The following is a 14701-nucleotide window of genomic DNA, read 5'->3' as shown; positions in this document are numbered from 1 at the left end:
CTTGTTGTATGGATGAAAATGTGGTAGGTTGGGATATGTTACAAAAATTTAGGTTAGTTTTGGATAATTAAGAACTGATAAGGGTAATTTCGTGTCAAAAATAGCATTCTAAGATGGTATCCATCTGTCTTCAGTGCACCACAAGGTGATGACTGTCTGCCTTCAGCGCCATTTGGGATTGTATAACAGGAATAAGAAGTGAACTGGCAAGGTCTTGCTGTTATTTAAACTAAACTGTACATGTACCTTACTGAGTCTACAGTTAGTGGCAAGGCTAGTGGCCGATCGAGGGTTCATTGAGGTCTGTGTACGCAGTAACAGGTTAAATATTCTCGTTGTTCTCTTGTCATCACATTCTACTAATCTAACCATGCGTGTATGTTTCTGGTATTTATCACAACATTATGTTCTGTAATTAGTCAAAGGGAAAATATTGGTTTGAGCTTTGGGTGCCTTGATCCAATTATGATAAATCCAGTTGGTTCTGTGTACAGGTATATCCTGGTATACGATACCCGTAGATGCAATACCCCGGCTTAGCGATGGGGGTAGAAGTATCACCATAGCCCGCCTGACGATGGCCAAACCCCTGTTTAATGGGGGTTTTGATTTTTTTAACCAAGTTTGATGATATTTTAGACAAATTTTGTGTTTAGGTTGATTTATAAATTGTTTTTAGACATATTCATGTTTTTGTCATAGGTGGAGTGGGCATTGTCATTTTGCATTATAGTTTATTAAGTTTGATTTTTTCCAGACTTATATTTGATATTTTCAGATTTTATTTTTGGGTTTTGGCCAGTTATTAACTGCTTTTAAGCTTAGTTTAGCTTGTTTTAAAGTTCTTTGGGGGTTTAGGTGCACTAGAAACTTGTTTTTGGACTCATTTGGGTGGGTTTAGGACTTGGTTATGGGGGAAACCCAATGGTCAAAAACGCATCCCTATACTTACGTGTTAAATCTACCCCAATATATGATACCCCGCTTAGCAATGGTTTTTTACTTAACCAATTGCATCGTTAAACTGGGGTATACCTGTATATGTTATTGCTCACATCCTTTATCACATGCCACGTTCAGTATCAATTGTCCGAAGTAACCAAGGTACAGTATACTGTAATGCCACTTTCTTGAGCCCTGTATTGCTTGGAACTAATGTAACCTTCAGTCATAAAAAAATGTTATAGAACCTCACCCACATCATATTTTCATTTAGCAGATATCTCTGCATATATAATTTCTTTGTTTTGGCTTTGGACTAATTTATTTTAGCTTGATTACATTTTAAATTATGTTGCCTACTGCATTGGAGGTTTAAGCATATTAACATATGTCACATTATAGTATAAATAATTATTATGCACTGGTTGTTTATGTATGTATGCCTGCACATGTGTGAACATGTGTATGCATGCCATATGGACATGTGTTCATGCTTGTGTGCATTTTATCATGTAGTATCAAGAACCTCTTCCTGCCAACTCAGAATATGAGGAAGCTGGTCAGCTGTGTAAGGACTATGCTCACACGAGGGGTCCAGGGACACAAGCCAAGCCAGAGAAGCATCAGTTCTTCCGCCGCCTGGCCCCCATCATTACCCGCACCCTCGAAAAATGCGAGCGAGAGAATGGCATGATGTGAGTGTATCTGTGTGACCTTTTATTCCTGTATGGTGCTTCTTTTACAATGCTGTTATTCAGAAATCTCTGAGAGCATTAAGTTCTTCAATCTGATGATGAATTTTTTGTTTTTATTATTGGTGCCACTACGTGATTTTACTCGGCTGAGAGCAGACCTCTCGTAGTGAATGGGTTGATGAATTTTAATTAATACCTCATTTTAAAAAATCTATACAAAGCTGAATAAATCATGTGGCTATAGAAATATCAGAATAAATTAGGCATGCCCACTTATTAATGTATTGCTGCTGTCTTCAGGTAACTTTATGGAGAGTGACAAGTTAACAGTTAATTATAATCTAGAAAACCCTTTACTGTGTTAGGTGGTACCCTTATGACCAACTGGGCCAGCCAGTTGGTTTAGTCTTGTGGGTTAAGGCACTCCAGTTGGATGTAGCCCTTAAGAGTTTACATCCGAGGGGTGGGTGGTGTTATTGTTCATATAATGCCACTCGGGTTGGCAGATGAACAACTTTGCCTACACCATCAAGGCTGATTGACCTCACGCCGGGCTTCTACACTCCAAGTGGGGTAGAAAAAGAACTGGGTGATGGATGGATGGATGGATAATGTACATATGGTACACGTAGTCAGAAGGAAGTGGTTAAAAAGTTGAATAGTGGAGATAATTTTGATCAAGTTTAACTTATTTAGATTTTAGGTTCATTTATATTAAATCCCTAACCCTGGTGGTTCCCTTAGTTGAATAAAATCAACTGGTGATTTGAGGCTAGCAAAAGTGACTGGGAATTATCATAATCATCATTTAATCCTGTGTTGCCCCATGAGGAGCATAGGAGCCTGGGGCTAGGCAAGTTGGTCCTGATATTTAAGATGAGAGTGACCAGCCTCACTCATCCCTGAGTGGCATTATGTGAGTATTAAACCCCAGCCACCCCTTGGATATAAACCTGCCCTGGCTTAATCCGATTGGAGTTCCCTAATTACCCACCAAGTCACCAGGTGCCATAATTACCTGCCCTGGCTCAATCTGATTGGAGTTCCCTAATTACCCACCAAGTCACCAGGTACCATAATTTGGTTATATGGTTATCACCCAGCACAGTAAATGGTTTTCTGGTGTACAGGAAACCATTTGTCTTGTCACTCAGTGTAGAGTCACCTATAGGCAGAAGGAAGAGGAAAGAATGAAGGAAAGAATATAACTACAGAAAGACCTCATTATATGTTACTATATATATATATATATATATATATATATATATATACAGTATATCTATCTATCTCTCTATCTATACAGTAATCCCTGTAATATCCGGATGCCCAATTTCCGGACATCCCTAATTACCGGACATTTTCGTCCCGGGATCCAATATTCCCAAAATGGGCCAAAAACCGCAAAAACTTAGAAAAAAAAAAAATGACTTTTTTTTCCCACCCGTAATATGAAATTGCCGCTTGGCACCGAACATCTGTTACATCATGGTCCTTTCACCCCTTCCTTCCTCCCCCCTACCCCCTCCCCTATCAGGGTTGCCATTTGGTATTTTTCATTACCAAATGTGGGCCAATTTGGTAATGAAAAATTCGTTTGGTAATGAATCAGAAGAATACAATACCAAACGGATTTTTCACATGTATGAGGATACACAGAATGGAGATGGTGGATTGTTTGCTCTCTCTGATTAATTTGGTAGCCTATATAGCATGATAATAATCAACATGCTGTTAATTATAAGAAGAGTGATTACATGTATTTCCACTTGTGTATATAATTAGTGAAGAATAGATGCTAGCTTTATGAATTTGGTAATGAAAGTTAAAAATAGTAATGAAAATTGAGGAGTTTGGTAATGTGGCCGTTGCGATCTGGCAACTCTGTTATCCCGCCATCATCAACAGTCACAGCCTAACTCCGATCGAGAGCAGATACTTATAGCAGTGCAAGCCACAGGTGCTCGTTTTTTGTGACTAAACAGTGAATAAACTGCAATACCTCGCCAGTAGACCACATGGGAATTTACAGTGTTGTGCAGTGTTAAGAAATTAGAATTTAGAGTGCAAAGGATTAACTGTGGACTGCAAACTGGTGGTTCAAACCAGTCCAGGAGCCAGGGACTTGTTGTAAGTACCCAGAATGTTTAATATTGTATAAACTCAGCTCTAAAACCTCATTTTATGGTTCTTTTGCATGTATTTCAGTCTTTTATGTCCCTTATTTGTGTGATTTGGGTCTTAAATAGGTGCAATACATGTCCAAAGGGAGTTGTATAGGTGTTTTTCTGAGTTAGGGTCCATAAGTACAAGTCCAGGAGGCTGGGGCCCACTATCCGGACAGGACCACTTTCCGGACGTGCCTTTGGCTCTATTACATCGGATATTTGGGGGATTAGTGTATATATATATATATATATATATATATATATATATATATACATATATACATATACTGTCATCCCTACGTGTCAAGTGGGGTTGGTGGAGGATTAGTGCCCCTCCCTGTAAAACAATTAACTCTAAGCCGTTGGCCACCCTGTTTGGGATACATGGCGTCTGGCAATGAATGAATGAAAATATATACTGTATATATATATATATATATATATATATATATATATATATATATATATATGTATATATATATATGTATATATATATATACTGTATATACACTCAAGTCGCCTATGGCGCGGACTTCTATGCTACGGTTTTCTGTGACATGGCAAGGTACCAGACCCCCCCAAATTGAACCATGCGCATAAACTACCTATGGCTCGGGCATGGCAAGGTTTGAAACGCGCAGACAAATTCCCCTGGCGGAGTGCTCCCCTGTTTGTAAACAAAGAAGATGGCAACCACTTCTGCTCCATACTAAAAGTGCTCCATGTCATGGGGGGATGTGAATTTGAGAATTGAAAATATGCTTGATATTACTCGAAAGTAGAGACAATGAATTTACTTGTGAAAATCAAGTAGTAAGTTTTACCTTATACCAGCTTATGCTCCATACTACAAGTGCTCCATGTCATGGTGGGATGTGAATTTGAGAATTAAAAATATGCTTGATATTACTCGAAAGTAGAGACAATGAATTTACTTGTGAAAATCAATTTGTAAGTTTTACCTTATACCGGCTTACTTCGCCGATTCTCTAAGGACAAGAATTTTATAAACTTTCTCAACAGTACACAGCAGGGACTAATCGCTCACAAGTACTGGATGTTTGTACTGTTAGCCTCTTGAGAAAGTGACTCCACCCCTGACAGTTAATAACTAATACTAATAATAATGGACAGGTTCTTGCTGGTGCTTAACTCCTGACAGGCACAACAGATTTAAGATTAATACAGAAGATCTGGCCTAAGTACCAGTTATGAATAATGTAAGGAGTTTGTGCAGACTAGGAGCAGCAGACTAAAGTAAGCTTAATGTGGAGAAATAAAACAAGTTTCTAATTACATTAAGCTCAAAGAAAAGAACTGTAAATTCATTGATTACAGTAAAATAAATGTATGTTATATGAGTCTCAAAATGAACTCAAAAGGGGAATTCACAGTCACAGAGGTACTCATGAATTCAAATAACAGAGGAAATACACTCACTCGCTCATTCAAAAGCTGATCAGACTTAAGCCAAGAAAAAAAGAACGGAAATACTGGTCAGTGGAGGGAATGGAGCTGAAGCTACGAAAGACTGGGCGTCTGCGTGTTGAAACACCAAGCCCTGCTAATTGCTGCAAATCTCACTTCGTCGATCACCGTCTAGGTGGAGATCCAGGAAATCACTGTACAATGGAGATGCTGATCTCTGCGCTGAACACAAACGATCCTACACTCGAGGTGGTCCAAAGCTGACTGAGTTCAAACTGGGAAAAGGGTGAGAGATGACCATGTTCACGGGAAGTAGGCGTGGCCTAACTTCAACGGTCAACGGAGAGAGGGTGAACTAAATACACACGCAATAAAATCACTCAGTGAAAGCACTAATGTCGTGCATAAGATTGTTCACTTATGAAACAGTGACAAATGGTTTGAAAACCCTCCCGATCGAAGTTCATACGAGGACGGTTGAACTGAGTGATGCCCAGTGGGAATTCCACTAGAGTTCGTGGTTTTCTCACCAAAGTACATTGTCACGAATTTGTATAAATACACAATCGCGTGGATTCGTGACATTATTCCCCATCAAAATCAAATTTTTCTTGGGAAAAATTTTACGATAAATACATACATATAAATCCTAACTCAGTCACACAAGATTCACACTGTGGCATGTGTACTATCCTGCTACAGGAGAAAATCGCAGTCGCCAATGAGCGAAAAAACCTCGTATTTACGTTAATGGAAGCTAGCTTGAGGAAAAAACTCCGTGACGACAGTGAAAAATCCTGTACTCAGGTCAAACTGAGCGAAAATTCGCTACATTACATTAACAGCTAATTGTTATGTAGCATGCTGTATGTAATACACGATGTAGTTGTGACAGTTGTAGTGTAACTGTACCTATGTGTAAAATGTTACAAATTAATAGTAAATGGAGACGAGTCAGAAGAGAAGAGGCGGCAGCATGCGGCAGAGACGATCAGCTGATCCGCACGGCAAATCTGCTACACCCGCCAGCTGTACCTGCGAAATCAATCAAGGTGAAGCATCAAAAGTGTCAGTGTGACAAACAATTTTTATTAAATTACAATTTTTCTCTCTGCCTAGTAGTCAGTACATATGCTACAAAAAGTACACTGTTGTTTTCTTAATGGATACATTATTAACCAGGAAACGTAGTCCTTGGATTGCTCAAATCTCTGAAGACCCCTGTAGTTTACAGGTTAAACCTAAATTATTAACCAGGAAACGTGCTAGTCCTTGGATTGCTCAAATCTCTCAGAACGGGCAGTTTACTGGTTGAACCTAACTCTACAGTTATGATTAATATCGGCAAGCTGAGAATCCCTACTCAGTCTCGGGCAGGTCACATTTTAACACGGAACGTGGGTGTGAACATTCATGTGGATAATGTGTATTCTCCGGGAATCCTCAGAGAGGCCCACAGCTCGAGACACCACAAGATAATTCAGACACAGCTTCAGATTGCCTCTGAAGGGTCTCAAACTTCCCCCTTAACCTACGGTACATATGTATGTACATGCTCTGGAAATAATGTGTCCTGTGGGGCCAATGGGCGAGACGTCAGGTCTGCATGCACATTACCACAGACCTGTCTCCCAACTGACTCAGAGATTATGGGTGTGGATTCAGATGTCACAGGAAGGACATGTCCCTGATTGGTGGTACATTGACACACATTGTAGGAATGCACGAACCTATCTATTTCCAGTCCCATTCCTGGCCAGAAAAAGTCAGTACGGATACAGCCCTGGGTTTTCCTGTTGCCCTTGTGACCTCCTGAGGCTGAACATTGACCCCATTCTAACACTGCTCGGTGATACTTAGCGGGGACGACAAACTGCAATCAAACCTTACCCTGGGGTGTTTGTGGCTCACGGTAGAGCCGTCCTTGTTTACAAAGGAACCTGGCTTGACCTCCCTGTGAATACTTAATCACTTTACCCTTTTGTTTCTCCCACACGGCAGCAAGTGTCGGATCAGTCTGTTGTTCTTGGACAACATCTTGACTATAAATCAGATCTTGCGGCAGTGCAATGGTCACCGGGGTGACACAGTTCAGAGCCTTGGCCATGGCTCGTGTTACTGCAGCCAGTCTGGGTAGCGTCATCTACGGTGCAGCTATACTTGGCACCTGGTATGTTGCTTATTATTAGGTCAAACAAAGGTTCTGGCTTGACAGCTGAAGTGTTGTACCAGTATAAAATGGAGATGCCACCTGGATATGTGCCTCAAGGAGCAGTCTCACTGCTCCATCAATAAGCTGAGCTTGGATCTGTATACCTGTGTACTCCTCAGGCCGAACTAGACTCTGCCTGACAGAGCAACCTGAGGAACAATTGTCTCTCAGGACCTTTACAGGAATGCCTCCCACAAACCCTGGTTGAACAAGGAAGGCACTGTTGCCTGTGGGAGGGCGTGTGGAGGAAGCGGCCAGCCTTGATGAGACTACAGAACGAACGATGCATCAAACACGGTGCCCTGAGAATTAGATACCTGAGGGGTCGTACTCACTGTCTGGAGAGACGGAGCGTTGGCCGCCCGTGGAGGAGGGTTCACTGTTGCTGGGGGACTACTGAACTCTGGGGAAGTACCTGTGCTGCGAGGGACGGCACCACCATACTGCTGTTGATGAATGAAGGCTGCGTTTGCCTCCTGCCTCCAAAACACTGGGGCTGGTGCTGAGAAGGATTGTCCCGATTGTTGATTGGGTGGCTGATACTGCTGCTGGTTAGGGTACTTGTTGTACCCCTTCCAATTGGGTTTCTGCGTATTTTGCTCCTGGTCTTTCTTCTGCGATTTGTTTGGACCTTGGCCATTATTCTGAGAACGGCCTTGATGCTGGGGTTCAGTCTGAGATGGTTTCCCAAATTTGTCAGCTTTCCTGTTCCAGGTGTGTTGCTTTCGAGTTTGGTACCCATACGCAGTGAAGAATGCATCAGCCTTCTCCACCATTTGGCTGGCATCCCTTACCTGGCAGATCTTAAGCTGAACCATAAACTCACCAGGCCATGATTTTTCTTGCTGTGTGCACAGCATGAGGTCAATTATCCCCTCTCGCATGCGAGGGGTTTCATCTTTCTCCATCCAGTCATCTAAGTAAGCAGTAAGCTGTATGAGGAACTGAACAGCAGTCTCCTTTTCTTGTAGATGTGCCCTCACAAACTGACTCCTGGCATTGCCAGCTGTGAGACTGTTTGCTTTGATGAGTGCGGCCTTCATCATCTCATACGTGAGATTGGCTGCATGAATTCTGTGGAGAATATCGAGGGCAGGGCCCTCAAACATGCTAAGAAACAGGAGCCGCTTAAGTGCCTCATCCAGCTGGTGCAGCTGCACCATGTCTTCGAAACGAGCTATGAACGGCTCGATTCGTTCGCCTTCCTTGTACAAAGAAAGCTTGAGGCGTGGGGTTGCCAGAGCATGTGAAGGAAGAGCACTCGTGGAGCTCGGATCGGCTGCACCAGATGTGCCTGATGTCAAGGAGTCTCGCTTGAGCTTCAGCATCTCAGGTTCATGTTTCTCACGTGCCACGCGCTCGGCACGTTTGTGTTCTTGTTCTCTCTTGTTGTTCTCGCTCGTATTCGCGTTCTCTCGCATTGTTCTCGCTCATGTTCATGTTCTCTCGTGGTGTTCGCATTGTTTTCGCTCGTGTTCACGTTCTCACGTTCCTCGCATTGTTTTCGCTCGTGTTCACGTTCTCGCTCGTGTTCTTCGCGTTGAATTCTGTGCTCTTCACAGGCATCACTTTCACGCTGCTGTTCAAGAGTGAACCGTGAGAGCACATATTCTTTAATTTCTTGGCTTCCTTTACATATATATTAGTAGCCATGATCCTAACTCAATTAAGGCTGAGTAGACTAAAAACTGAGTACCGACTGCTGTTCCGCAGAGAAATACCAATAAACAAAAGTAAAGAATATAGGCATAGGTTGGTGGTGACCAGTTTTATCTAGTTAAACTGGTAAAGAAAGATAATAAAAAAAAATGCAACAGACTGGGACAACTATTACTTAAAATTAATAGAGATGAATCAACCACCAGTAAGATAGTGCCAATAGATTTTAATGATAACAGATACCTAGGTGTGAGTGAGTGAGTATCATTTCGTTTATAACTTTAGGGCTAGGAGTTAATATCCTGGATTGAGGTCACCAGATGTCACAGGGGATGTGAATTTGAGAATTAAAAATATGCTTGATATTACTTGAAAGTAGAGACAAGGAATTGACTTGTGAAAATCAAGTAGTAAGTTTTACCTATGCCAGCTTACTTTGCTAATTCTCTTAGGACAAGAATTTTATAAACTTTCTCAACAGTACACGGCAAAGACTAATCGCTCACAAGTGCTGGTTGTTAGTACTATTAGCCTCTTGAGAAAGTGACTCCACCCCTGACAGTCAATAACAAATACTAATAATAATGGACAGGTTCTTGCCGGTGCTTAATTCCTGGCTGGCACAATGGATTTAAGTTTAATACAAAAGAACTGGCCTAGGTACCAGTTATGAATGATGTAAGGAGTTTGTGCAAACTAGGAGCGGCAGACTAAAGTATAAGCTTAATGTGGAGAAATAAAACATAATTCTAATTACATTAAGCTCAAAGAAAAGAACTGTAAATTTTATTGATTACAGTAAAATAAATTTACGTTATATGAGTCTCAAAATGAACTCAAAAGGGAAATTCACAGTCACAGAGGGACTCATGAATTCAAATAACAAAGGAAATACACTCACTCACTCATTCAAAAGCTGATCAGACTTAAGCCTAGAAAAAAAGAACGGAAATACTGGTCAGTGGAGGGAATGGAGCTGAAGCTACGAAAGACTGGGTGTCTGCGTGTTGAAACACCAAGCGCTGCTAGGCGCTGCTAAGCTCATTTCGTCGATCACTGTCTAGGTGGAGATCAGGAAATCGCTGTACAATGGAGACGCTGCTGTCTACGCTGGGGACAAATGATCCTACACTCGAGGCAGTCCAAAGCTGACTGAGTTCAAACTGGGAAAAGGATGAGAGATGACCATGTTCACAGGAAGTAGGCGTGGCCTAACTTCAACGGTCAACGGAGAGAGGGTGAACTAAATACACACGCAATAAAATCACTCTGTGAAAGCACTAATGTCGTGCATAAGATTGTTCACTTATGAAACAGTGACAAATGTTCTGAAAACCATCCCAATCGAAGTGCATATGAGGACAGTTGAACTGAGTGATTCCCAGTGGGAATTCCACTAGAGTTCGTGGTTTTCTCACCAAAGTACATTGTCACGAATTTGTATAAATACACAATCGCTCGAATTCGTGACACTCCAATTATGGACCTTTTTCTTTCTTATGAGGAGCTTTAACTGCACCAAATTCATTGTGTTAAGTAATGAAACATTATAGATTCTTTGGGTATTGTGAGTAGTTCTTAGGTTTGTTTGTAAAACCGCTACGAATGGGTTAGTGACGAAGCACCTATCTCTGAGCTGAGACGAAGTATTATGCCTCCCATCATCATCATCACGTATATAAGAATGATTATTAATGTGTTGAATGTGAGATTTGTTAACACTTGAGCATACAGTCTTTATTAAATAAACTTCTTCAATCAGTGCTTGACCAGGCAGCCTCCACCGTCTTTAACCCCTAAACCTCAGGGTTGTTTTTTGCTTGACTTGCGTGTCTCGCGGGCATATTCGCGCTCTGACCGACTCTCTAAAAATATTTGCCAAAAATCAGTTATTAGTCCTAGAATATTAAAATTACAAATGCATATGGCACATACCTTCAGCTTTCTCCTGGGATGTTTGTTGAGCCTTCGTCGAGTACCGTAGGACTTGTGGAGACCTCTGAAGTTGGGTAACGAAGTCTCCACTTTACACTTCCCGACAACCCGTAATATGATTACCACAGCCTGATATTATCACCAGAAACACTATTCTGTGATTCTCAAATAGTTTGGAATCCATATTCCAAAAAAAAAAAAAACTGTGAAAGCAATGAAAATTACGAGCGCATATGACCTTCCTACTTGCGATCGTTCGCCGCTGGTGTTCTGTCATTTATTATTCATAAAAACACTCACAGTTTATATTTCTTTTACTAAATAACACTTATATATATCTACAGTCTTTATCCATAAGTTTCCTTCAGTAATAGTAGCTTACTGTCACTGTAGGCATTCAGTTTCTCTTTCAGAATGAATCTGTCACTTTCACTTCCACTTTCATAACTCATAGTATTCATACATGCTAGAGTGAAACTTTCACTTTCATTACTCCTAGTATATATACTCGTATTCTTATATTACTGCTCGTTTACATTTCTATTTACATTCTCTATTTTATTTACATTATTTACATTTCTATTTTATTTACACTTTGTTATGCACTGTCACTTGCAGTAACATATAAAACTATTTTCCACTGTTCACTTATATTAACATTCATTGCTTTCACTTGCTGTTTACACATTATGTACACATTGTTTACATTTCCACTTGCACTGTTTCACTCACCAGAAAGATCGTAGTCACTGTTTATCATTTTCATTGACAAATTAGCCAGTTCACGTTCCACAGCAGTCACTTAGCCCTTTACTCCTTTCCACACGAGGTTTAGTAGGGGGTAGAGGTCACAGGGCCCTTTGCATGGGGCTAAAAAGCGGCGGAATAGGACAGGCGCGAATCCGATGTGCTTTCACCTTGAAAGACAACAGTAAACTGAATACAGTGTGGTGGCCTGCCTAGGGGGAGTGCAATGCTGCCAGTGTCAGCTTGGTGACAGCTGCTAATATATACACAATGAAATGATTGGCAGGAAATCTAGACAATACATAATAAATTAGGTAGTTCCATGTGAATGTAAATATCACTTAGGCTTCTCCCTTACTTTCTTATGTATATTTTTATTACGAGAATAGATTATACGGCATATTTCAATGGGAAATAAACAGCGAAAATTAGTGAACGTGTGCACGTGAGGTGTTTTCAGGTGGTAATTAGCCACTTCCAGCTGTATGGCACAATCACTTACCTTATTTCTTTTTTGTATATATTATTTGGTATAAGAATAGGGCATTGGGCTTATTTCAATGGATGAAATCAGTGGAAAATTCCAGGGAAGATTTGCTTAGCGTAGCACAGCTGGGCAGGCGAGAGGAGAGGGTAATGGAGGGGAGGTAGGGAGGCGAGTCAATAATGAGGAGAAATGGCTAAATTGTCAACAATGGATGGGAGTATGGATGAGATTAGGAGTGCTGACTAGTGTTAGACATTGGCAGTACTGATAGATGATACAAGCCACCACTTGAAAGCCCGGGCGAATTCAAAATAACACAGAATCACAAAAGTAACACCCTGCGGTATGATCCCTTGCTCCCAAGCGTTACGAAAGTGACGCCCTGCGGTTAAGGGGTTAATGTTTTGGTCGGTCGACTGATCTATATCTACCTGGCCAAGCTTTTTTTGCTCGATCTGCAGCGCTTTGTATTGTCCAAGTAGACACAAGGCTGATCACCCTCCCATTTTTTGTGCTTGTTGTTATGTGTAATATATGCATTGCCTGATTGCTTTATTGTGTGTGTGTGTGTGTAAAGTGGGAAAAAATGGGGAAAGTGAGGTGAAAAGGGGTACTTGGATGAACGTCCAGAACCAAATTCCATTTTTCCCATAGGTTTAGTTATTTGTATGGCACGGTTTTCTGTGGCACAGGCGCTGTCCAGAACCAATTAGCCATGCCTTAGGCGACTTGACTATATATATATATATATATATATATATATATATATATATATACAGTATATAAATCTATCTATCTGTGTCTGTATCTATCTACCTATCTATCTGTGTCTGTATTTATCTATCTATCTATCTATCTGTATATACAGGTATATATATATATATATATATATATATATATATATTTGTATGTAAAACTCTCTCTCTGTATATATATATATACTGTATATATATCTATATCTATCTATCTATCTATATGAGTAGCGCCGCGGGAGAAGAATCCAAGCGCCCTTTTTAAAAAATGGCAGAAATCGCTCCAAAACTTTGTCTTTAAGAAATTTTAAAAATCTCAATAACCAACCCTACAATTTTTATGTTTCACATATCAAAATAAACCTTAAAGCATCAGCTTCATAATGGTATGAAAAAAACTTTTGACAATACTTATTTAGTAATTATTATTAATTAATAATACCAATCATGTGTATGAAGAGTTCAGCTAAATGTCATCTTATCCTGCAAAGAATGATTAGAGACATGATTATAACACTAATATTAGGGGTACTTACCACACTGGAGTAACTTGACTGTTGAATGTTGATTCATTCCCCCTTCCCCCCTCCCCCCCATCCCCCCAGGATTAGTTGCAATAATCAAGCAAGTCGTCATCCTCATCAGGGAGGGCGACGTTGTGCTCGACTCTGCCAGCTTCGTAACCTTCCCAAAGCACCCATCACGGCAAGGATTACCAATTGCACGTGCAGTACCCCTTTCTTGGTTTTATAACTCGTGTAGGCTTGGAACCTGAGATTACGCTTCACCTTGGCCACAACACTGTCCCACTCCTCCACATTTCGAGGCCTTTTTCTTCCTCTTCCTTGCTCCACTTCACTCTCACTATCACTCGCGTCACGAAGAACAGCAATAGCTTGCGGGCTATCAACATCACTGCTAGAATCACAGTCATGGCTATAAAATCCAAAAAAGCACAGATAATCCAAGAGTCAATGTTAATGGCGGCGAGGGAGAGTGAGACTGAGGCTGTCCTTGCTTCCTCGAGACAGCTGCAGCAAGCTGATTGGCCGCGCGCGGCCTACGTCACGGCATCAGGTTCCGTGCCATTGGCCGGCTGGCTGTGACGGCACAGCACGTCATTCCTTTTGACACTCTGATTGGCTGGCGGCCACCACGCTACCCCGTTTGGTGCTTGGATTCTTCTCTCTCGGCGTGTTGTACATCCTGTGACAGTCTGTCATACGGGCTGGCACACGTTGTTATTCTATAGCACTTTCGACCCTATCAGCACAGAGAGAGAAACATCCATCTCCCACCACATGGTAAAGGATGCATCTGGCTGCCGTTTGAGCGGGAAATCGGGGTTTGCTGGGTGGTGGCGCTTGGATTCTTCTCCCGCGGCGCTACTCATATAGATAGATATAGATGTATATTCTGGTATATATATATATATATATATATATATATATATATATATATATATATATTGGTATCTATCTATCTGTCTATCTATCTTTCTATCTGTCTTTATCTATGTATATACTGGTATATATAAATATAATATATATATATATATACAGAGTATAGAGAGAGAGAGAGAGAGAGAGAGAGAGAGAGTATATATAGAGTATATATATAGAGAGAGAGAGAGTATAGAGAGAGAGAGAGATATATATGTATAGAGAGAGAGAAAATGT

At 40.9% G+C, this 14701-nt stretch overlaps 1 protein-coding gene across 1 annotated transcript in view; it reads left to right on the top strand.

Annotated features, from left to right (window-relative positions):
- LOC145411315 (BRO1 domain-containing protein BROX-like) overlaps positions 1-14701 on the top strand; it is a 119512-nt gene that overhangs the window by 91512 nt on the left and 13299 nt on the right. The window contains exon 7 of the mRNA XM_080281339.1: positions 1487-1637. Coding sequence (XP_080137465.1) covers positions 1487-1637 — 151 coding nt within the window. The remainder of the gene's footprint in view (positions 1-1486; positions 1638-14701) is intronic.

The sequence above is a fragment of the Coenobita brevimanus genome, chromosome 89 (assembly GCF_032717465.1).
Source record: "Coenobita brevimanus isolate Jiangsu-jjx chromosome 89, ASM3271746v2, whole genome shotgun sequence".
Classification (NCBI taxonomy): Eukaryota; Metazoa; Arthropoda; class Malacostraca; order Decapoda; family Coenobitidae; genus Coenobita; species Coenobita brevimanus.
This window is presented reverse-complemented; position numbering and strand designations above follow the sequence as displayed.